Here is a 22083-nt window from a genome sequence, read left to right as displayed (position 1 = left end):
ACAAACGCACACACACACAAAAAAAGATGTGATATCAAATATTTATCAAGTTGTATTTATTTTAGTATTCTTTAATTACATCCTTTTTAAACAGTGTGCCCTGTAATATTTACAACCCTCTTGAATGCTTTCTCAAAATCTTCATTTGATCACTCATATCAGAACAACATAATTCTCATATATTCCTTAATATTCCCGTGTGTCTGCAGGTCGCACTGCAAAATATGCTGCATGAAAACACATTAAATGACAGCATCTCACAATTATCAACAATATCTTCATGCAGGGTTATTGACAGTTCCTCTATGAAGCTTTGCAGAATGTCTGATTATGAACAGCAACAATAAACATATTAATACCGACTGCTGATCTCCAGGATGAGACTGCATCTGTCAGTCCTCCTGCTGGGATGACTAACAGAGAGCCGCTTTTATTATTTATTACACCTGTAAACAGTAATGTGAAAATAATTGGCTGTATATCAGAAAATGTGTCATACATTCTGGCACAGATTTAGATATGCAATAGCTAAGATCTACTTCTCTAGCAAGTTATTCAGTAAACAGCTGCAATATTGACAATGAGCACAAACATCGACCACATTGCCCGTACACGTATGTACGCCGCACGCTTCTTGTGCATACACACGTGCACGCACACACAAAACTGTACATAGATTCATATGTTCCTCTTTTCATACAACAACAAAATCTAGTCAGTGAAAACAGAGGCAACATAATTAGAAAAGAAAACACCTGAAAACATACACATCAGGCCATACAAAATAAATATGCACATAAAAATGTGTACAACATTTGGGTGTGTTGTTTTGTAGGTTGATTTGAGAAGCTGCTGCAGTTAGAGAGCGATGAGGGACCGAAAGCGTCTGGGTGGGTTCACGCTGGTTCAGTCATTGCCGCCGGAGTCGATCCTCTCCTGCCTCCGCTTCATGATCTCCTGCAGCTCTGAGTCTCCGCTGCTCTTCTGTGAAGGAAAGACAACAAGATTCAGCTTTATTTATTGCCCTGTGTATTTATTTATTTATTTATTTTTACTTCCCCCCCCCCCTTTCCTTATTCAAAATACTGCCATTAAAAGATGTTAGCTGGAACAGAAGACACTAAGGACCTGCACTGTACCTGCACTGTAAAGACATAAAGTTGAGCAATCAGTGACAACAGACTGGTTTTCTTATCTATATAACAGATTTCAAGGTTCTTTGGATTAAAGGACATGAATCATAATTTCCTGTTTTCAATGAATCGAAATCAACACCTTCAGTCTTCAGTGGATGGGACAACAAACTAACATAGTTTTTATCAGGCCATATTATATAATTGGTTTTACTATAATCAGCTCTATATGCACAATGGACAAGGATACACAAAAAAGTAAGGAAACAACTAGATTAAGTAAAAGTTCTTTAAAAACTTGTCATCTCAAACGTGAAAACCAGGAGATAAAAGAGCAAGTGAGGAGCATCAACTTCAACCTTTAACCATCTTGGTCTAAAAGAGGCGAAACATTTCTCTTTGTAGCGTCTCTGCTTTACTGAGTCAGCACTTATCGCTTCATCTCTTTTTTTTTTTATGAGTTTTTACCCTTTCTAGGCTGACAACATTCTGACAACTGCCCCCAGTCTTTACATACCTGAGTGTTATTACTTGCACTCCCACTTAAACACTGAAAGTTGACATGTGTACACATATCATATCTCACCTTTTGTGCCTTTGAACTTTTTCTTTCTGTCTAACCGTGAATTAAACAACTTTGTTTGTCACAGGTGTGCGAGCCGTTGGCGTGCAAGCTCACTCGAGCGTGTGACCGACCTCCAGTTGTGCTTTCTGCACGGTGATCTGACAGTAGACACGAGCGCCTTCGTCCCCACACACCGCCTTCAGTTCTTCTTTGTTCAGGGAAAACAGCTGGGCTCCAGTCAGGATCCCCAAACAGTTAACCGTCCTGCACACAAGACAACACATTGACCTATTGTTGCATATAAATTGACTATATTTCTTAATTTTACATTGTTTCCAGTAGCGAGTGCACTGATGCTGTAGATCCAAGTAGAAGTCTTTGTGGCACTTCGACATGTTAGAGCAGGAAAATGTTTAGAAAATTAACTGGATTAATTTGGGGTGTGTCCATCCTGATATTGAGCATGTTTGATCGTTATTAATCACAGCTGTTCTTCCCTATGACACATAAAAATGCTGTTTAACACACCAGACATCAACACAAGTAATTTTTTTAGGATTTTGCGCACATAGTATCAAAATATCTTTAAACAAACATTAAAGCTATTTGAGCTAAATGCTAACATCTACAGGGTCTAAGGATAGAAGGTGTCGTATGCTGTACAGACTGTAAAAACAAACAAAGGCAAATTTGTGTGGCAACATGCTGATGTTTAGCAGAATATTGACCATATTCACCATCTTAGTTTAGCTTGTTAGCACTAAACTGCTGAGGCTGATGACAATTTGTTAGTGTTGATGAAAAGTCAGGCAATCAACATTGCAGTGTCAAATTTCATGGCAATCTATCCAATATTTGAGATATTTCACTCAACATCACAAATGACAACCTCATGGGGGAGGAAGGGTCATCGATGAGCATCATGGGTGACTTACGGTTTTGAGAAACCTTTCGAGCTGAGCCATTCGGTCACCTGCTCTGACTTTGAGTCGAAGGTGAGTGGTACTTGGCTGGCAGTCGATCGCTCCACGCGGAACTTCCTGACGGGCGGCTGGCTTTTATTAGCAGTGATCATCATCAATAACTCGTTGTTGACCTCATCCATCACTGCGGCACAGAAACAGGACGGCAGCAGACGTCAGAGCAACGTGTGAGAGTTGCTTTTTTTGATAACAACAAACGTGTTTGTGTTCACTCACATTTGTCTTTGGTCCTCCCCTTGCTGAAGTTGTCTCCATGGCTCAGAGAACCAGACGGTGACGTTCTGTAGCCTTGCTGCACACACACACACACGCACGCATGCACACACACACACACACACACACACACGAGACACCGACACAAAGACATATCATGAGAAAGCAACTGCAGCCAGTATTATTCCAAAAACAGGTTTGTCTTTCATCTCATTCTGGCCAATGCATTTTTGCCTGGGAGCCAAAAGCAAAATGTGTGTGAAAGTATTTCACACCAGGTAGAACAACTGCATGCAGCACAGTAGCTGCTGCAGGGTGTTGATGAACCTGCATGCAATGTGAACACACGCAGTGCATGTCATTTGGAATGTAAGCCTTCAGTAAGGGTGGGAACATACTGCAGCATAATGTGTGGGGGCAGACAGAAAGCTGTCTCAGACTGGTGTTCAGATGATACGACTGTGTCACATTTGTGTTATGTCTTTCTGTCCTAATCCTCTTTTGTGCTCTTAACTCAGAAACAACAATTAATAGCAACAAAACAATTTTTTCTACAAGCAGTGATGAAGAAACCTTGAGCCATCTTCGCTTAGCCATTGCCTCCATATCCAAAAATTAATTCTGACACCTGACAACATGCCTGAGCTTGTGTAGTTTAGAAGGGATTGTGGATGTGGGAGAAGCAAGTGAAAGTGATACTGACACATATTGTGTAATGAAAGATGAAAAAAAATTCTATTCAAGTCTATTCGAAACACAACATGTCCTTTGGCTGCATTGCATTCTGGTCTGCTGAGCAGACAAACTGGTGTCTTTACACTGGAAATGCTGGAAACTTTCTGCCACGTCATCACATTATCCCTGGGAACGCTAAAAAAATCAGAACAGGTTCAGAAATGAGTTTTTATCAGTGCTGTCGGAAAAGTCTCACAGGTGCAAGAACGTATGGTTAATGCACCGCACGTGCAGCACAGTGGGTCACCTGCTTGTAGGCGGCGTCGTCTATCTTCACCACGTCCAGGATGTTAAATGGGACGTAGCCGGCCTGGCCGCTGCGATTCCGTAGTTTCCACCACTGTTTGTCATCCTCTATCACCTGCGAGACACATTTCACACCTCACTCCACAGCACTGAAAACTGTAATTAAACTCAAGTCTTGTAGAATGCACTCATGAGCGGGAGGCAGCTGAAACAGCTTCAGCGACGGCACTGACTTGTCATTTTCACAATTTGTTCACAGCGGACATGAGCTCATTTGGCTTTAGCTGAGATGTTTGCAGGGTTTGCCTCAATGCACATCTGAGTTCTATTCAAAAGTCTATAAACTATGTTTCAATCTTTGCATCAGTGGTTTTTTACCTCGAGGATTTCATCCTGCAGCACCGACAGCTCGTTGGCATTCCGTGCTACGAAGTGGTAGCGAATTTTGGCATATTTGCGAGTGCTGGACATCCCATCGTAAGACCTGTTAACACACATGGTATCCTCTCATCACGATTTGTTTTTGTGGGTGAAAGAGACAGCAAAGTGTGTGAAGGACTTAATTACTTACCCATTTGATGAGGTTGGGGACTGTCTGTCATAAAACTGAAAAAACAGAAAGACGGATTGTTACATTTCCAGGTGTTTGGACCTGTAATGGTCAGTACATTCAGAGCCGGTGGCTCACAAACAAAACTCATACTTCATCAGCTGGTGATGCTGGTTTTTTGTAATTGGGGCTGGTGGGAGAAGGCAGTGGCCCTGTGGGTCCCTCTGTTTCCCAGGGGGCCGTCCTGAAGAGCTCCACCGGCGGCTCCCAGCCATTCCGAAACTTTGGATAATAAGGTGGAGCACACTGATCCCTAGGCCACTCTGCTCTGCAAGAGGAGGAGGAGGAAAAGGAGGAGGAAGTCAGTTTCATCTACACATGCATACAGACGGAGGCGGCAGTAATAGTGCGCCCCTGTGTCCAGTTGCTGCTGATGGTCAGAGCAGCCCCTTGCAGGGTAGCAGAGAGTGTGTATGTGTGCGCTGTATAAATGTAGCTGTTTATCCACCTGGGTTTGGTCCATCCATCCCCCAGCAGCTCGAAGATGGTCATCTCTTTGGGGGTTAGGTGTCCTCGCAGGAAGTCCACAGCGTCTTTGGAAAGGTGAGGGGCGATTACTGAACGCACCAATTCAGGACTTCCACAGCTCTGCAGCACCTGTGGACGCATTCAAGTTTACTGACTGGCTGGTTTTTAGGTTTTGTGAAGAAAATACTCATATCTTTTATATCTACATATTACCTGCAGATGTTTATCATTTCACATTTTTTCAATATTGGTAGCAATATGATACCTGTATTATGTTGTTTGACTTAAGGAATATATAAATTACATAAAATATAAAAATGTTTTCCTACAAAACTCTTTTTTTCATTCAACAATATGACAAAAAAAAGCCCAGTGCATCAGTCTTGATGTCGTCTAAACACGAACACTGAGTAAAACTAGCATATTTTCTAATTTCTTAATTTGAATCATGAAATTAAACAGGATGACAGATCTGACCAAACATTCACTGCCTGTTTCAAAGCTCTGGACGCGTTTGGCTAATCCTCAAAACAGTTTGACATCCAGCCAAGGCATTCACAGAAAAAATGAAATTCGACAGTGTTTTATAGACGGCATGAATAATAAATGAGCAGCAGCAGCATCCTGGATAAAATACTGTCAGTTAACTGCATCAGAAATCTTGTGTGGGTTGGGCCTGATTGTTGTGAACAGCTAATGACCGCAGGGGCCCCACTTTGAATATTATTGCCCTGGCGTTATCTCGATCCTATCAAGCAAATCTAACATGTCCAGAGGTTAACGCGCCATATCAGCGCAGGGCCTAATCACAGCTCTGTGATCTTCTATCCAGCAATACTGAAGGTGTGGCCGAACACTGCGGCTTGGGAAACCAACATTATGCAACCGTGGCTTCACCTGAGTCACAGCTGAAAGCCACGTCACTCCAGTCGGGTGAGAGTTTAGCAGACAGCAGTGGGTGTGGCGCCATAAAAGCCAAAACAAATGTCTAATGGTAACAAAGCAAATGCTCAACTGTTTTCATCTGTGCAGTAAAAGAGGCTTGGTGAATTTCTGTTAGATGTGCATGTGGGCTCAGTCAACACTGAGCGTATCCAATGACATGGAGAACGTAGTTAGTGTAACATGGATTTATGCTGTTGGCGTCCAAGTGTTCAGGATGATGGCATCCCCTGTAAGACAGCCACCATCCATATCAGCATCAGATTTATAGCTCTTACCAGCTCCAGTGGGCTGAACAGGAAATGAACCAGCTCAGACGCGCTTGGATTCTGTATGTGTTTCTTCAGTTTGGCCTGCAGGGGGCGCAGCGACAGACACACAGTCAGAAGGCGACGAAGGACAAACAATGGATGTGATGAGCAAGGGAGGTTAGGAGCTGCGATATCTCACCAAGAGGTTGAAGGCCAGCTTCATTTTCTGCAGGCTATCAATGAACTCTGCTTCGGTGGGGGGCTTGGCTCGCAGGGTCAGCATGCCCTCTGTAAACAAACAGAGCAACAATGACCACACGCAGGCTCCAGAATTACCAGGCCAGTTACCAGACAGGACACAGGTTTCACTCTCTGGCCAGGCTTCTTAAACCCAAATGATGGTTTTCACCTCCACTGAAGCTTACAACTCATGTCTCCAGTGAAAATAAAGGTTAGCATTACAATCGTGGTTAGTTAATAAACAGCTTCACAGCTGAAGTTCACCTTGGCCAAAGAGTACAAGACAAATGTGCTACATCAGGGTTTCTCAACTCAAAATTCTCACAACCCCAGAAGTCAGAGTTCTATAACGTAGATTTGAGTATGATGTTCCTTTAGATTTTTAAATTAGAAATATATTTTAAAAACATTGCAATCAATACACCAGTCTTCAAATCATTTGATCGACATGTGACCCCGAATGGGATTCTGACCAAAGTTGAGAAACTGATTCTCTACATAGAGAATTACTCACTTTCAGCACATCTGTCTCTGTAGTCAGGGGCAACACACGTTTGTGCTACTTTTACTTTGCTATTACCAAATGAAGTGTGGAAAACTACACTCAGTGTGTGTGTGTGTGTGTGTTTGCCCCTGACACAGTCAGTCACATGTGCAGTGTATGTCGCTGCACAGGGAACGAGGTGTGTTAAAACATTACTCAGCAACATTTTACAGTAATATTATTACTTTGCACAGTCATGATTAGAGAAAACAACTGCTAATATACTTTTGGCCCATTAATTGATCGACTGACACCTCCTGTTTTAATCTCCTTAAATATCCAAATAGTTTGAACTCATTTATTCTGCTTCTTGTCCCAGCCTCCAGGCACAGTTACACTGATTTTTGGCCCATTTTGACTTCATCAGGCAAAACCACATCAATAACACTGTTTTTCAGACTCATAATAATGACTAAAAAATTCTGTGGGTGTAACATTAGAGAAATACACCAGATCAGCACTCAGAGGATGTGACTAAGTAATAATATCACATCAGCAATGATGATTGAGTAATGAGCTCTGTGTTACTTAAGACAAACCCAAACTGGCCTCTACTACCACACATGCACCACTGGAGGAGAGTCCCGGGTCACAGGACACAAAAAGACACAAACATGGATAACGTGAGCAATATGACCATATTGTCACTGCATTTGTTCCACCACATCAGAAGAAAGGGAGACAGACCTGCTGGTCCTTTCTTCTTATTCTTCTTACTCTTGTTGCGATGGTTGAGCTGAGAAAAGGCCTCCGCTGCCTTTTGCAGCCGCGACACAAAGATCTCTATGTCGTCCAGGGTGCAGTTGAGGATTTGCTGAGGGAGACAAATCCAGAGGTTTAGCGAAGCGCACGTAGCGTTATGAGACGGTGAAAGGAGCTGTGCAGTGTAATGACAGGTGCCACTGTGGATGAAAAACGCTCACCACATCCTTCTCAATGCGCTGGGCCAGCTTTTCAGGTGACTCTGCCTCACCAGAGGCTTGTCTTTCTACATCCAAACACAAAAACACTCAAGTGGTGAAAACCAAAAACACACTGATGGGAACGCAGCTACTGTAAGAACATAGTTTTGAATAAAATGTGATAAAAAGTCCCATCTTTTGCGAGTGTATCCTCACCTAGCGTGTTCAGGGCTGCCACTCGTCCCTTTGCAGCCGATGAGGGGGCCTGGGGGGGGAGGATTGTTTCTCTGTGACGTTTCATTTTCTCCTGGTTCACCCTGGAGGGAGAGGAGGAGGCATTGAAACCTTCAGCACCCTAACCTGAAGTTAGCTCACTAGCAATTGCAGGTCATTGTCACTTTCTTCAATAAGTATTTGACTGCAATAACATCTGTGTGTTTGTGTGTGTGTGTGTGTGTGTGTGTGTGTGTGTGTATCTGCTCCAGCACTGCTCTCACTTCAGAGTCTGAAGCCTCATTTTCTTCCCGTGCTTGTTGTCTCCAATGGCACTGTCTACATCTGCATGAACCATCTCAGCCTGGGGAAAGTGAGGTGAGACACACAGACTCAAACTCAACACACGTTTATACAGATTCACAGTTGACACCGTAGTGAAACGTTCCTGCCTCCACCTTCCATTGCCTCAGACCCTACTGCAATATTACCATGTAAAACTGAATGCTGAATGTCTTCACTAATATCTCATTTTAAACTGACGATAAAATCCACCTCAAGATGGATTCGACTTATATTAAAGGTCTATTTGAATAGGAATGCTATTAGCAGGCACAGTGACAATTTGTTTATTTCCTCCTCCTGATATTCTATTACTAGGATTGCAAATTTTCAACCAAATGCATTGAGTTACTTATAATCGATTCCTGCAGACATTAGACATTAGCATTGTGAACGTTTTTAAACCTACAAACAGGCTTTGCGTTGACAATTTAATGTTGTTTTAGTTTGTCCATTTGTTTGTTTGTATTGACCTGGGATGCTTGTGTGAAATAAATCCAATTTATGTACATCATTGTGTACATCAATGTATCATAAACTCATTTCAGCATTTCTCCCAGCTGTCATTCATACTCCAACTGTCATCAATGCCAAATTATTAGGACTGTCAGCTTCTTGTAAGCTTTCTTTGAACTTACTGGTAGTATTTCTGAATTGTAAACAGATGCTGTTTTACAGAATGTTACAGTATTACAGATCTTCCCCCAAGCAAAAAAAAGGAAAAAGCTACACACAAGCACACAAACGGCAGTGAAATCCAATAACAGCAGCTTGGATTTATGACCGCCACGACACACAAAGCTGACCGCACACATACAATAAAACATAATAAAAAGTGAGCCGAGCCGGCCACATTCGCTCTGAGACTCACCTCCACCTCGTCACAGTGGAAGAAGTGGATGTCGGGTCTGTGCTGCTCCTTGTCCTGACACACCAGCAGCAGCACGGAGGGGTAACGCGTCTGATTCAGGACCGTCTGACACAGGTGGATGGTGGAGAGAGGGAAGTTCTCCAGCTCCTCCTGCAGGAGCACAACAGAGGAACGGTTAGAGAGAAGTAGCAAGATGCAATCTGAGCAGGCGAAGTCCTCAGTAAGATACAACAAATATCTTCCAAAAGTTAGGGGAGAACATGTAGTGACTGGCTAGCTTAGCTTAGCAGAAAGACTGTAAGCATGCAAACAGCTAGCCCGGCTCTGTCCAACAGAGTTGTGTGTGATTTTGCTATAGTTTGACAAAGCCAGGCTACCCATTTCCCCCTGCCTCCAGTCTTTATGCTAAGCTAAGGGAAGTGACTGGTGGTTGTAGCTTTCAGACACAAGCGTGGAAACAATTCTCAAAAAAGAAAAAGCAAATAAAAGCGAATTCCCTAAAATGTCAAACTACTCCATTGGGCGAATGGACACAGTCATAATCCTGTAGGCCATTATGATACGTATGTAAAAGATAAATTTTCAGTAAAAAGTATATTATAGTAAAGTATATAACTTTATTTAACTATACCACATTAAATTAAAACTTACAGAGGCACCTGAGCACTTCAGTAATACACTTCCATAAATTTTGGGGACTTGCGACAGACAGATTAAAGAAAGAACAGTCAAAATCGTCCCACTGACAGCTGAGACATCCTGACATTTAACTCTAAAAATGCTGGTTTGGCAAGTCATACAGACGATATTGCTTGAATTTAACCAGACTCGACAAAGTTTCTCCAAAATCACAGAGGACATTATGTTTTCACAGGATGAGCAGTTCTCCCAGTGACTCCCAGTGGAAAAACACACTTGTCTGGTCTACTTTCTTTTGCATGTCTTTGAGCACAAATCAAATTCAAACACTTCCTCTGAAGAATACTTTATGCCGTAGATCACACAAAATAATAACTGTAAATGTTACATTTGTTGCACGTTAGCATAATTAGATTTTGTGCATGATGTGCAGACAGATGTGGAGCCGTACCTGTGTGTCACAGTCCAGCAGCCTGACCGCCTTGTCAGTGACCTGCAGGAGCATCTCTTGGGTCCAGATTTTGTCTTTTGAGTCTAGAAGGACCAGTTTCTTGATGGCATCGTCCACGGTGGCAATGGACTCTGTCTTGTCCATAATGAATGTGGAGAGATGCTAAGGAGGGAACAGTGGGTTGGTAAATGAAGGTTTTTTTGCTGTGTGGGGACAATGTAAACTAAAATAAATACCTGTATGGAAGGTAGGATTGAGGATGATGATGGATTGAAATGTCAATTATTTCTAGTCATCTGGTTGTATTAAAGTAATAGATTGACATTTCTGCAAATATACATGCTTTCTTGCAGAGAATTAGAAAGAAAAATTCAATGTGAAGCTGGAGCCAGCAGCCGATTAGCTTAGCTTAGCAAAAAGACTGGAAACTGTGGGAAACAGCCTGGTGCTGTCCGAAGCTGATAGAAAATCAACATACAATGAAGTCTAAAGCTTTGTTAACACATTATATCCTTGTTTAATCCATACAAAAACAGCGGTGTAAAGACAGCCACAACCATAACTTCATTTTAAACTTTGTTTTAAAAAAATAAAAAACATTAAAAATGGTTAGAAACATTTGCAAAATGACTTAGTATCGCCAAATAATGAGAAATCCCCTTGTTTACAGTCTGCATGCTAAGCTAAGCTAACTGGTTACTGGCTCCACCTTCATACTGAACATAAGGGGATGACACTGGTACCAATCTTCTCATCTAACCCTCAGCAACTATTCCTTTAACTGTAACAGCAAAAATACTTATTTATCTCAATCCTTTCAGAGTTTTGTCGGCAGAGTTATTATCCGTGTGAGCTACTGTTGTGTTTTATTAATATCAAAACTGTAATATTGCTGCTTCCACAGCTCTGCATGCAACTGAGGCCTGCCTGGCAGTTATCTGTGATTACCTGCCGGTGTGTGATAATGGGCAGGCAGTTACAGAAATCCTATCTGCACGGACACGGGTTATGGTTCAATGCCTTCTATGACCTGGCGCACGTCTCTGACTCCCAATGACAGCTCCCCACTGCTGTAATCAAAGGCCTGATTGCTTTACTGTGACAAAATTCCCGTAGATGATAATGAAGAGATTAACATATATACCATAACCTTTACGGTCAGCAAAGGGTCTTACTTTTATCTTGTTTTCCACAGGAGGTTCGTGACCTCTTTAAAATTGTAAATCCAGAGATAAGACTTCCTTTCCTTTTTTAAAGCCTTTTCTTTTATAATTAGTTTACAATAAAGTATAACAAGAAACGCTGAGAAAAAAAAGAGAGGAAGGTCATCAGCTGGATGTAATGGTTATGGGGTTTAAAACTACAGGGTTATCAGAATGCCCCAATTATTACACATTCCATTTGAATTTCTTGTTTTTATGCACATTTTAAAATTTGCTATCTATCTATTTACCTCCTCATAGACAAGGCAGTTGAGCAGGTACCACATGCATTAGAAACAAAACAATAGTAATACATTTAATTATGTGGAAAAGTAAATAATATATTAAAATAATATAAAATGATGATACACAGTACAATGCACAGGAAACTGCAAATGTCTGGGATCATTCATAGTGAGCTTTACTGTAAAAGGAAACTAGTAACCATTAACTTTTTTTAGTACTTAAGTGGGTACTAAAATGATCTTTAACCTAATGGCTGGGTTTCAAATCGTCTGACAAGCTTTCTATATATCAGTTGAAAACTTTTTAAAATACACAAACAGTCAAAATTATAGCGCACAACTTTAATTTTATATAGAAACAGAGATCTTACCTCGACATGGTACTGCGACGTCTCATGCATGATATAATTGGAGTTGGAGTATTTTTTCCTCTGTTCTGTTAATAAGAAACAGCAATATTGTGAAATCAAAAGTGAGAAACTAAGAAACCACCAAGTCCTGCCAGTGATCTTACTGTTTATCCTACTACACAAAACGCCAGCAGTGACACAGACCTGAAGACCACATGCTTCAACAGAGGGAACAGACGAACTGAAACACTAATATGTAAGCTGAGAAGACCAACAGGGCAATAAGGAAGTGACAAGCACACGTACTTCTGTTTCGTGGGGTATATGACAGTATATTTTACTACAGTGCAGTAAAAGCTACAGGAGCTTTTCTCTGAAAGAAATGTAATCATGGTCAAACTATACTTATATTATAATATTTAAATATTCCATATTTTAGTATAATTTTGTGTCCGAAAGTGTTGCTCCATCTGGACCAATTAGAAGCAAGGAGTCATTTATTGCGAGTCAAAGATCAGTGACGCTACTTCTCGACAGCGACATGCTCACTTCCTCATCTCTGGCACGCTATTATAAATCGACAGGTGTAAACTTCTAGTAGGTCAAAACTCAGTAAAGATAATTCCTGAAAAGTCGATTCTCAGTGTGTACACATTGGAGGCTTCAAGTTTCTGTGCAGGTTGCATACTGGACCCTGATTGGCCTCACTGTGATTAAAACATCATGATTGCCTCTTCATGACCTCTCAAATTTAAAGTGAGCATGGAAGAACTTTCCCTTTAGCAAAAAAGGCCAACACATTTTCGATTTGATGCAGACTTTAAACCTGCGATTATAATTTCATTGTATGATACCATAAGCAAATCATGGACTATGAAATTGATTAGGTGTACTTCTGACACACCCAGCAGTTATTGAGCAACACCATCATTCATTTGGAGTTATGTACCAGGTGACCTGGTTAATGTAAGTCCAATATTCACTCACTTTCTTTGCTCTGTTTTTTGTCTCTACCAACTCCCGACAGAAATATCTGGCTCTTTAGTCGCTAAATGCTCCACTGTGTTCACCAGCTAGACTCTGTGACTGTTTGGTACTGCAGCTAAAAGACACTATGAAAGTGAACCAAAACAGTAAAACCATGACCTGAAAATCACTGAACAGCTCTGTAAAGCTGAGGGGAGCTGCAGATTCAGGTCATATTTCTCTGCAGCTTCACCACTATGAGCCACCACTTTCACATTGTGTTCACTTTTGATACACTGTTATAGCAAAAACATTGGTTAAGGAGGCTTTAAGTAGTTGTTTTTAATCGTGAACAACAGTAATATAAAAAGGCAATGGTTAACACTTTATGCAAACTGTATTATATAATCAAACACTGAAGCATAACGTATATGGTATGCTGCTGCTTATATTTATATTAAGTTTTATTGCTGACAACTCAAAGAAAACAGTTATGTAAGTTGATCACTGTGTGGGGAAGATGTTAACATTGAAGGGAGGTAACAGGTGCACAGTTAATTGAGTGGACACACCGCATGTCAGACGACACTGTGGAGGTAGGATTTAAGGTGAGACAATAATCACAGCAGCTGGCGGCGTAATGGACAGAACTGTTACAAAAAACAAGTGGATACAAATCTACCTGGAGACACACTCTGTTCACACTGTCATTTATCCCACTGATATTCTAAAAATATTGATCATAGCTACTTTAAAGTTTGAGAAAGATTTAAGAACGCATTACAATTTCAAAACTACCTTGAGATATCAAAAAATGATTTAGACCAATAAAGTTCAAATGTGGTGACCTGTTAAAAGTCTGAATGACATTCATGAACACCGGAGCTCACTTAGTGAAATTCCATTGTCAAGACGACACTGTTGACAGGATTGCGTGTGCTGTTGGCTGGACCATTTGTCTTTGAACTGGCTAATGTTGAATGAGTGTGCCAGTGTGCTCACTGACCTATTTACCAGGTGAATAGTCTGCAGGTAACAATTACGGTTAAATGAGAGCATGTTGCTATCAACTCCACTGCCAGTCCTCATATCAGATCTCTTTCTGTCCCCCACCCAGTAGAGTCAACATGTTGATGCCACACCTGCTTTCCCTTCGTACAGACATTCAGTCGCAATTTGCTTTATGGTGAATGTGACACAAAAACCGTGCTGTTTGCTTAACACTTAATAAAATGCTAAAGTGCACTCTCATGTTTGATATCCTGTTTTCGATGGTTGGTTGTGATGTAAACGTCTTTGACAGAGCTTTGACTCTATTCTCATATCTATGCAACCGCCATCCAAATGACGCAAGCACGCGCCTTTCCTGTTTCTGCCGTTTCCTCTCTGCTGATCCCTTCCTGCTCGGCTCCCCACAGGCCAAACACAAGCGTCAGGTGTCGTTCTGAAAGTGGAGCTCGCCCCATGTCTTATTAATGGCTGACATTTATGCCAATCAATTCACAGCGCTGTGACAGCTTGCAATAAGAGCCACTTAGCAGGCAGATGGGCAGATCCTCAGGGCTCTCCAGAGTCAGTGACCAGTGATGAACATGGCTGCTTGGCAGATCATCAAACCAATCCAGATCAATCAGACAATCTGACCTTCCTAATAGCTGCCCATTGAATAGTGATATTTAACCCGACTCAACCCGAATCCATGATCAAATTTTTTTCATACAGTGTCACGAAACTGTTTGAATTTGAGCCAATTTTTTCAAATTTAGACTGATCAGTAAAAGAATAAAAGCCTGTATTGCACCATCAAAAGGCTGAATGAATCCAACCACCCACATCACTCAGTGAGTGATTGTGTTGGCACAAGCTCACACCTGAATTTTCTCCTGTTTCTAACTGCAGGCTACCTGTCGGACACTGTGCTGTCGACAAAGACTTGGCCACATGTCCTCGGAGGTTATCACAAAACCACAGCTCACGGCCTGATTCACCACAGAGTCAATAACGTCAAACAAATGAATACAGGTTTACACTGAGCATTTCTTTTATCGAGAACAGTAAGAGAACAAACATGTACCATTATTTTGTTAAGTTCGGCCACTGATAAGACTGCTTTACGACAAATAGACACGCGTGGAACTGCATAAACAAGGCAGACTGACAGAAATGAAGTAGTGGATCTATGGCAGACAATAAACTGAACTGCATACATAAGCAGACATTCAAAAGAAACAACAGAGCAGAACAAAATCAAAGTCTTTCAGTTTGAATTTCCAGCTGCTGATTTGCTCTCTCAGCCCGAACACAATTTACCTGACAGGGACATGCTCCTCAAACTCAAGCAAGCTGCTGGATGCTCTGAAGTCCAGGGAAGATGAGCCTGATGTGGCACCTCTCTGCTCTGCCTAAAAGGTGCTGATAACAGATCAGGCCGGAGGGCCTGCGCGTCATTTGCATCACTTGTGGGCTGCCCTGCACTGTGTGGATAACGAGGGGTTTTGCATACGAGAGATTGAGCTTGGACTTTTGCTGCATGTTTATTCAGCAAGTAGCCAGCTACAGTCCTTAACGTATCAATCCAAATATGCCTTGTTGTTGTGGATGGTGCACAATGCTCTCTTGCCTCTCTGGTTCAGGAGGACAGGCATGCCGCTGCCGTCCTGCAGTGAGAAGGTAGTGGTGACCATCTGCCTCACAAGGTGAGGCGTGCCAACGAAAAACAGCACAGCCTCGTCACACATACAGTGGGATATTTCACAGAGATCACAGGAGCGGGTGCGACCCGTGGATATTTGGATGACTTGCGGCACAGAAATATTTCACAGACAACGAGGTGCACAGTCAGATGGTTTGGGAACATCTTGCATCCCCTCAATACCATCATCTGTCATTTGAAGCCATTCTAAATTGGGAACAGTGCAGCGAAGCATGAGAGCAGGTTGTCCTGTCATACCTGGGTGTAGGTTTCTATCTTTTCCTATGGCATGTTGTACAATGTTCCTCTATGTTGCCAGTGTGGAAGGAGGCGCCAGCAGGGACCAGTGAGCTAATGTCTGAGGCAGCTCAGGGAGGACCTGATGTGAACGCAAGTCCGCCTCTTCCTTTCCACTTTTCAATGCGCCTTTTATTCACCTGCAGGACATGGGTATCCCCGCCCTGTTCCAACCACACATTAAAAACAGGCACACCCTGAACTCCCTGCTAATATAACACAGCATATTTCAGTCACAGACACACACCCAAGTGCAAGTATGCCGTGGCTGAAATGTCATGTCATGTCATAACTGTATTACTGAGGTTCACCTCAGTCATGGAAGATCAGTGATCCAGCCCGGCATATATAAATGGAGCCCTACACACAAACATATCCTTCAGTTGAAAGTTTGCACTAAAGACTAGAAAGTCATGCAACATAAATATACATCGCACAACATGACCACAAAGTGCAGGCACACAACAAAAAGCCTGATGCATCCAACAAAAATCCCAGCATGCCGTGTAGGCCCGGCACAGAGCTGGAAACTCATGTTCCCTTCAGGAGCCCAGCCTCCCTGCCATGTCCCTCAGTGTCTGACAGAGGCGTCAGCAGCCTGAGCACGACGGGGCCCCTCTGCAGGACCTTGGCCCCCTCTTATCACGATGTGTGTGTTCTGGAGCGAGGACTGTGATAGATCAGCGAGGCTGTGCAGCAACATGCAGCAGAGTGAGAGTGCTGGATTTCCTCTACATTTGCATAGCAAATTGATTATTGTCCTGATATGAGTCAGTTACAGCGCTGAACCACACACCTCGACGTCTTAGATTGAGAGAGATATCAAATTATAAAGCTGGCGTTGTATACTGTATTCCATCTGTGATTTGTTCCTACTGAAGGACTATTTTCAGCTGCGCATTAATACACATTTCGTGCACTGGAGAGAATTCACTGCAGCAGGACGGTGTATGTGGGACTCACTCAAAATAAACTACAGTGCCTTTGTTCATCATAATGAAGTAACATGTCACACAGTGCAACAGTGTGGTTCATCTATGTGTTTTAAATAGTTTATGGACCGCAACAATGGAAAACAACAATCAGGCTCTGGCTACACATGTAATAAATATAAATTGGATAAATCAAGATTTTGTTTTTTGACAATAGGGCAAGAACACAAATAATAATAATGCATAATGAATACCAGTGAGCATGCTTTCATCAAAGTATTCCTTGACAAGTAAGAGTGTTCAATTTCCTAAATTACAAGTTGGAAGCTGTAAACAGTGTGCAGTGGCTCATGCCAAGGAAATAACGGCAGGTGTAATTATATGTGAAGGGCATGTAAAGGCAAAGTCTTGAACCAAGCCAACAACAAACTACTCCTTTCATTCAGACACTTACCGTAGAGGGCCTTGGCGCTCATCTTGCTGTCCAACTTCCCACTATCTGCCACTCCACTGCAATGACAAGAAGAGGAGACGGGGTTACGCTGCATGCCCTTCATCTTCTCCCCTGCACCTCTGGACGTCAGCGTCACAAACCCTCTGAAACTCCCAAACTTCTCATGAACGCAAGCCCACAAACTAGGAGCGATATACGGAGAGCAGACTGGAAAGCACTAGAAGAGATTAGCCTGAGATTCTGAGCATATGGACCAGCCAGGGAGAGAGAGGGAGAGTGGAACAGGGTGAGAGGGGGAAGGGAGCGAAGGGTTGTGGGACACGGAGGGAGGCTAGAGCCAGGAACCCATGCAAAGCAAACAATCCTCAACAGAGCCGCTCTGTGCCCGAGGTCCCTGACCCACACCACCTTCTGCATACTGGGTTAGTGATTCTGTGTTGCCTGTGCGACAGTAACTCTGCATCACGTGATTCACGCAGGAAGGTAAATGTGCGAGGGGAAAGCAGGAATGTGTGCGACACTCACTTGGCTTGCCTCGACTGAGGTTCCAGGGCACTCATGATTTACGGCATCAACCTGAAGAAAGAAGACGACAATCAGAGAAAGGGAGTCGGTGCTAATGAAAGAGACGCCAGCGGCTGGTGGTGGAGTGAAAACCACTCAAACAAACATGCATTATTCATCTAAAAAGGACGTTTTAAATACCTGCTGCAGCAGGTTTGATGCTTTGATGAGCTCTCATACGCTGTCCATGGTGTTAAAGACTAAAAAGCTATAGGTACCTCATTAAGGTTGTAGGTATGGTATGCAAAGTTAAGTTGCAGTCAATGTAACAGGCTGTTCTTCGACTGTGCAGGGCCAGGTGTCGGGCCTGTACTGCTGGCAGTTGGGGGGTTGATCTGAGACAAAGGCAGACAGCAGGTTGATATGCACTATGTAATTAGATCCACGCTGCTGATGTCTATATCTACAATTAATTAATGTGATTGGGTTTTACACCCAGCCACACTACTATTTAATAATTAGGATGGCCAAAAAAAAAAGGGACAAACCAATGTGTAACAGGGTGCTACATCTAAATCTGAGAGGTTAACAGGGGCAGGACATGAGAGAACCAAACTCTCCCACACCTTTCCCTTTGGGCCCAGAGACTCCTATTTGTCAGTCATGGCATGTACTGATGAGGTTATGTAATATATACAGACCTACATCCTACTATGGCTAAACACCTAGTAACCCTAATGAGATGTTACACAACAGTGGGCTTGGTTTTATGATTATTAATGGATTTTATCACCGCATTATATATAGCCAGTGATAAGCATTTATAAGCCAATGGGTTAAATAAATGGTATTTAACAATGGATATGACAGTCATCTTTTTCCTTCTGTGGCTTCTAGACGCCAAGGAGCCATGTATCACTTTGCCAGCCATTCAGGTTGTATTATTAATTGGTGGCGAGAGGTCTGGATACGGTGTCACCAGCAAGCATTTTAGGTGTTCTGCAAGAACAATCCAACCTAAGATAACACACTGACCTTACTAAGGTACGACACTGATCTCGTGTCACGTTGTGGCACTGGACGTGCTTCACACAATAGCTACGAACATTTCAGTATCATCAACAGCATGGTGAGACAGACATTTCCTCATGACATGCCTTCCTCTCTCAATTACAGAGCTGCACTTGCCTAATGAGCAGCGGTAAACTACACATGCACAAGGTAAATACACAACAGTTAACAGGTGTAGTCGCTCCGGCTTATCTCGCAGCAGATCATAAGCATACAGCGATCGCACTCAACAGATAATCTGCTGAAATCTTCTGCAGCAAAGCACGGCTGAATCACAACAACTCTCACAGCTAAACTTAATGTCGCTGTGTTCCTGCAGACAAAGAATGATTCTGTTCAGATACACACCTCCAACAGGCAGCGTCCACAACAAAGTCTGACTGAGAAATGAACAAAGAAAACTAGTTGCATTACTTAAGCAAGTCAAGTGTGCACAAAAGGTAGACTTCCTCTCTCTGCCCTTATCTCTCTGGTCGCCTTCTCTCTACGCTATTGTTCTCAGCCTTGGTCCTCCGCCAGGTTTCAGTAGGGAGACGAAGCTGAAGCAGAACGGGCTGGGTGTCATGTGTTGTCGACCTCATGGCGAGAGGCCCTCTGCACACCTCTCCTCCACCCAGCCTAAGGTTCTTATTGTTCAATAATGACAAGCTCTTATTCGCAGGTAATTACACGGCATTAGGACAACAATTACACAAAAATAGAAGCAAAGAGTGCAGGACGCTTTTCTTGGGCTTACCTTTAAAGTTGAGTACGTCTCATATCTGCTTGCGCCCTCTCTGAAAATGACTGATAATGTCACTCTCTTTTGATTTTCATTTTAATGGAATGAGGTTAGACAAGTGTTGTCATACAGCTTTCCGCGACAGTCAATCATTTGAGAGCGATGACAGTAACAAAGAGGCCTGGCGTGGCTGAGCCCTCCCTTATAGAGTGTCATATTTTAAACTTGTGGTGTCAGTCATGTGGTCTACAGTGATTCTTATTCTTATGTTCTGTCTCATTTTGGAGGGAAATGTGCTTAAAATTAAAAAAAAAACACACACACAAGAAGCCCTGAGATCCTCATCAAACAGGTACAAAATCTGTCAGGTGCTGTTTTGCCTGACAACAGTCTGACTTTACGACCAAGTGTAAACAAAAGAACAGATTTTTAGCAGCTAAAGTCTGAAACACATTTAATGCCACAGCATCATAACTCAGCACTCAGCGTTTGTTCCCCCTAAAAACAGCTGAACAACTATGCGAACACACACCCCATAACACACCTGAAGCTTAAACAAACAACAACTTGAGCCTGATAATAAAAGTGTGCCGTGATGTCAGCAATCTCATTCTCATTCATTCTTCCTTCAATATGACAAAACACGTGTTCACATGAGGTCACATCAGTCTAATTACAACAGAAATGACACTTTTTGACATTGTCACGCTGTAAAATTAGAAAATACAGCTGGCACCTTGTAATGTGTCTGAAAGGGAATAAAAGCCTGCTCGGATATGCGCAGTCTGGACTTTGCTCCATTCTCCTGATTAAGCATTTTGTAAGAGATAACAGCTATCTGATTTAATGCATGTCAAGCCATGCCACCATCTGGCTGACTCACACTACGCTGTTATCTGGTGTTACAGGTGTATTCTGGGTATACAGGTGCACCATGTGTCTCTGAATCAGGCTCACAGAGAACTGACACAAGACAAAATCAGGTCAGATTTCACTGGCACGATCCCTATTAGTTCACATAGTAAATAACCCTACAAACACGCGGAGAACACCAACCTCAGCCTGCCAAAAACACTGATTCTCACTATTAGCAATCAGTGTTTCTCTTTTGGTTGCTACTGTGCCGCATGTCGTGAGGTTATTCACGTTGACCCCAAATGAAAGCACGCTCCTCTCAGCTAAACGCTGTAATTGTGGGTGACATCACATTTAAATGCATGGTCCCAACATGTGGTTTTCTGCTCTCTTGCAACTTGAATCCAGCAGGACGTCAGTCTGACAGAATCCAATTGCAGTGTGTGACTTGCTCCATGGATTAAATGCTGCACATCTTCAGGAGCAATTATTCCAGCAAGTATCAATATCACTGCATAAACATTAATTATGTGCTGACAATAAATATGTATTAGGAGACATTTCACTTATCACTTGTTGTATGTCTGTGTTATGATTATAACTGGAGGACTGGAGGCACATCCATGTGGCTCTAATGGGGACCCTTAAATAAACATAATAACTCAATAAAACAGCAATAATAAATACTCACTATTAACAAGACATGAAACCAATCTAAACTTTAAACCAATTCATAAAAGAGCTCATATCAGGTTTAACAACCATAAGACCATTTAATGGATGGAGAGCTGCAGAGCAGTCCCTCAGCGCACCTGGAGGGATTTGTCAAGTTGTACTAGGTTCCCTGTGAGTCTGTGCTCGCTGTGAAGACAAAAAAGAAGGAAACAACACAAAAGAAAACATGAAACTCACAGTGTTGTTGTTTTTTTCCGGACGGGATGCTCAAGGTGACAAACGTGGTCGAGACGGTGCCTGAGGTGTCAGCCTGCCATCACAGCCTGCAGCCGGTCAGGACGACGAACCCACGTCGGTGCTCGAAGCCTGCTTGTTTTGAGGTGAAACAGCTGAAATCCGAGGCTGTAAACTTCAACAGTTGTCGTCCAGCACAGAGACGTTCAGGGCTTCGCTGAGGAGGTACCGCAGGTGAGCAATAGGTGAGCCCGTAGGTAACTCAATCCGGCAGGGGAGGAGCTCCGCGGACACCTCACTGGGGGTGGGTCGAGCTTTTCGCACCCGATTTTAAAGTTAAGGTTCCATGCTGAGAGTTTGGATGCACCTCACTCATCTGATTCAAGATTCAAGATTCAAGAGTCTTTATTGTCATTGAACATGTCAATGAAATTTTCATTGCAACCCCCATGTTAGGAACAGATAGAAGAAAGATAAGAAGATTAGAAAGAATAAAATTAAGATAACTACAATAAAATTAAATAAACATGCAGTAAA

The 22083-nt window shown here is 42.5% G+C and overlaps 1 protein-coding gene across 3 annotated transcripts; it reads right to left on the bottom strand.

Moving 5' to 3' along the window:
- Positions 1-52: 52 nt before the first annotated feature.
- On the bottom strand, positions 53-21762 carry eps8l2 (EPS8 like 2). Of its 3 annotated transcripts, none has more exons than XM_041938889.1 (21): positions 21550-21762; positions 18012-18062; positions 17487-17542; positions 12167-12231; positions 10349-10510; positions 9259-9408; positions 8330-8409; positions 8049-8149; positions 7854-7918; positions 7618-7744; positions 6346-6434; positions 6174-6248; positions 4934-5082; positions 4579-4753; positions 4447-4481; positions 4254-4359; positions 3877-3990; positions 2898-2973; positions 2634-2805; positions 1830-1962; positions 53-984 (listed from the first exon to the last, which is right to left on the bottom strand). In XM_041938889.1, exons 2-21 carry the CDS (start codon positions 18044-18046, stop codon positions 907-909), a joined length of 2043 nt encoding a protein of 680 aa, XP_041794823.1. In that variant the 5' UTR covers positions 18047-18062; positions 21550-21762; the 3' UTR covers positions 53-906. The 3 variants fall into 3 exon arrangements, with proteins under 3 accessions (XP_041794823.1, XP_041794824.1, XP_041794825.1); XM_041938890.1 differs by lacking the exon at positions 21550-21762 and adding an exon at positions 19798-19826; XM_041938891.1 differs by lacking the exon at positions 21550-21762 and adding an exon at positions 19410-19434.
- Between the last annotated feature and the right edge of the window lie 321 nt (positions 21763-22083).

This window comes from Chelmon rostratus, chromosome 6 (genome assembly GCF_017976325.1).
Source record: "Chelmon rostratus isolate fCheRos1 chromosome 6, fCheRos1.pri, whole genome shotgun sequence".
Lineage (NCBI taxonomy): Eukaryota > Metazoa > Chordata > Actinopteri > Chaetodontiformes > Chaetodontidae > Chelmon > Chelmon rostratus.
This window is presented reverse-complemented; position numbering and strand designations above follow the sequence as displayed.

Excerpts from the sequence above, each read along its gene's own strand:
- eps8l2 (XM_041938889.1), bottom strand. The coding sequence starts at position 18,046 with ATGAGTGCCCTGGAACCTCAGTCGAGGCAAGCCAA. Across the intron at positions 7,745-7,853 it reads AGCGCATTGAGAAGGATGTG|CAAATCCTCAACTGCACCCT; the intron begins GTGAGCGTTTTT and ends TGTCTCCCTCAG. Across the intron at positions 4,482-4,578 it reads CAGCATCACCAGCTGATGAA|TTTTATGACAGACAGTCCCC; the intron begins GTATGAGTTTTG and ends CTGTTTTTTCAG.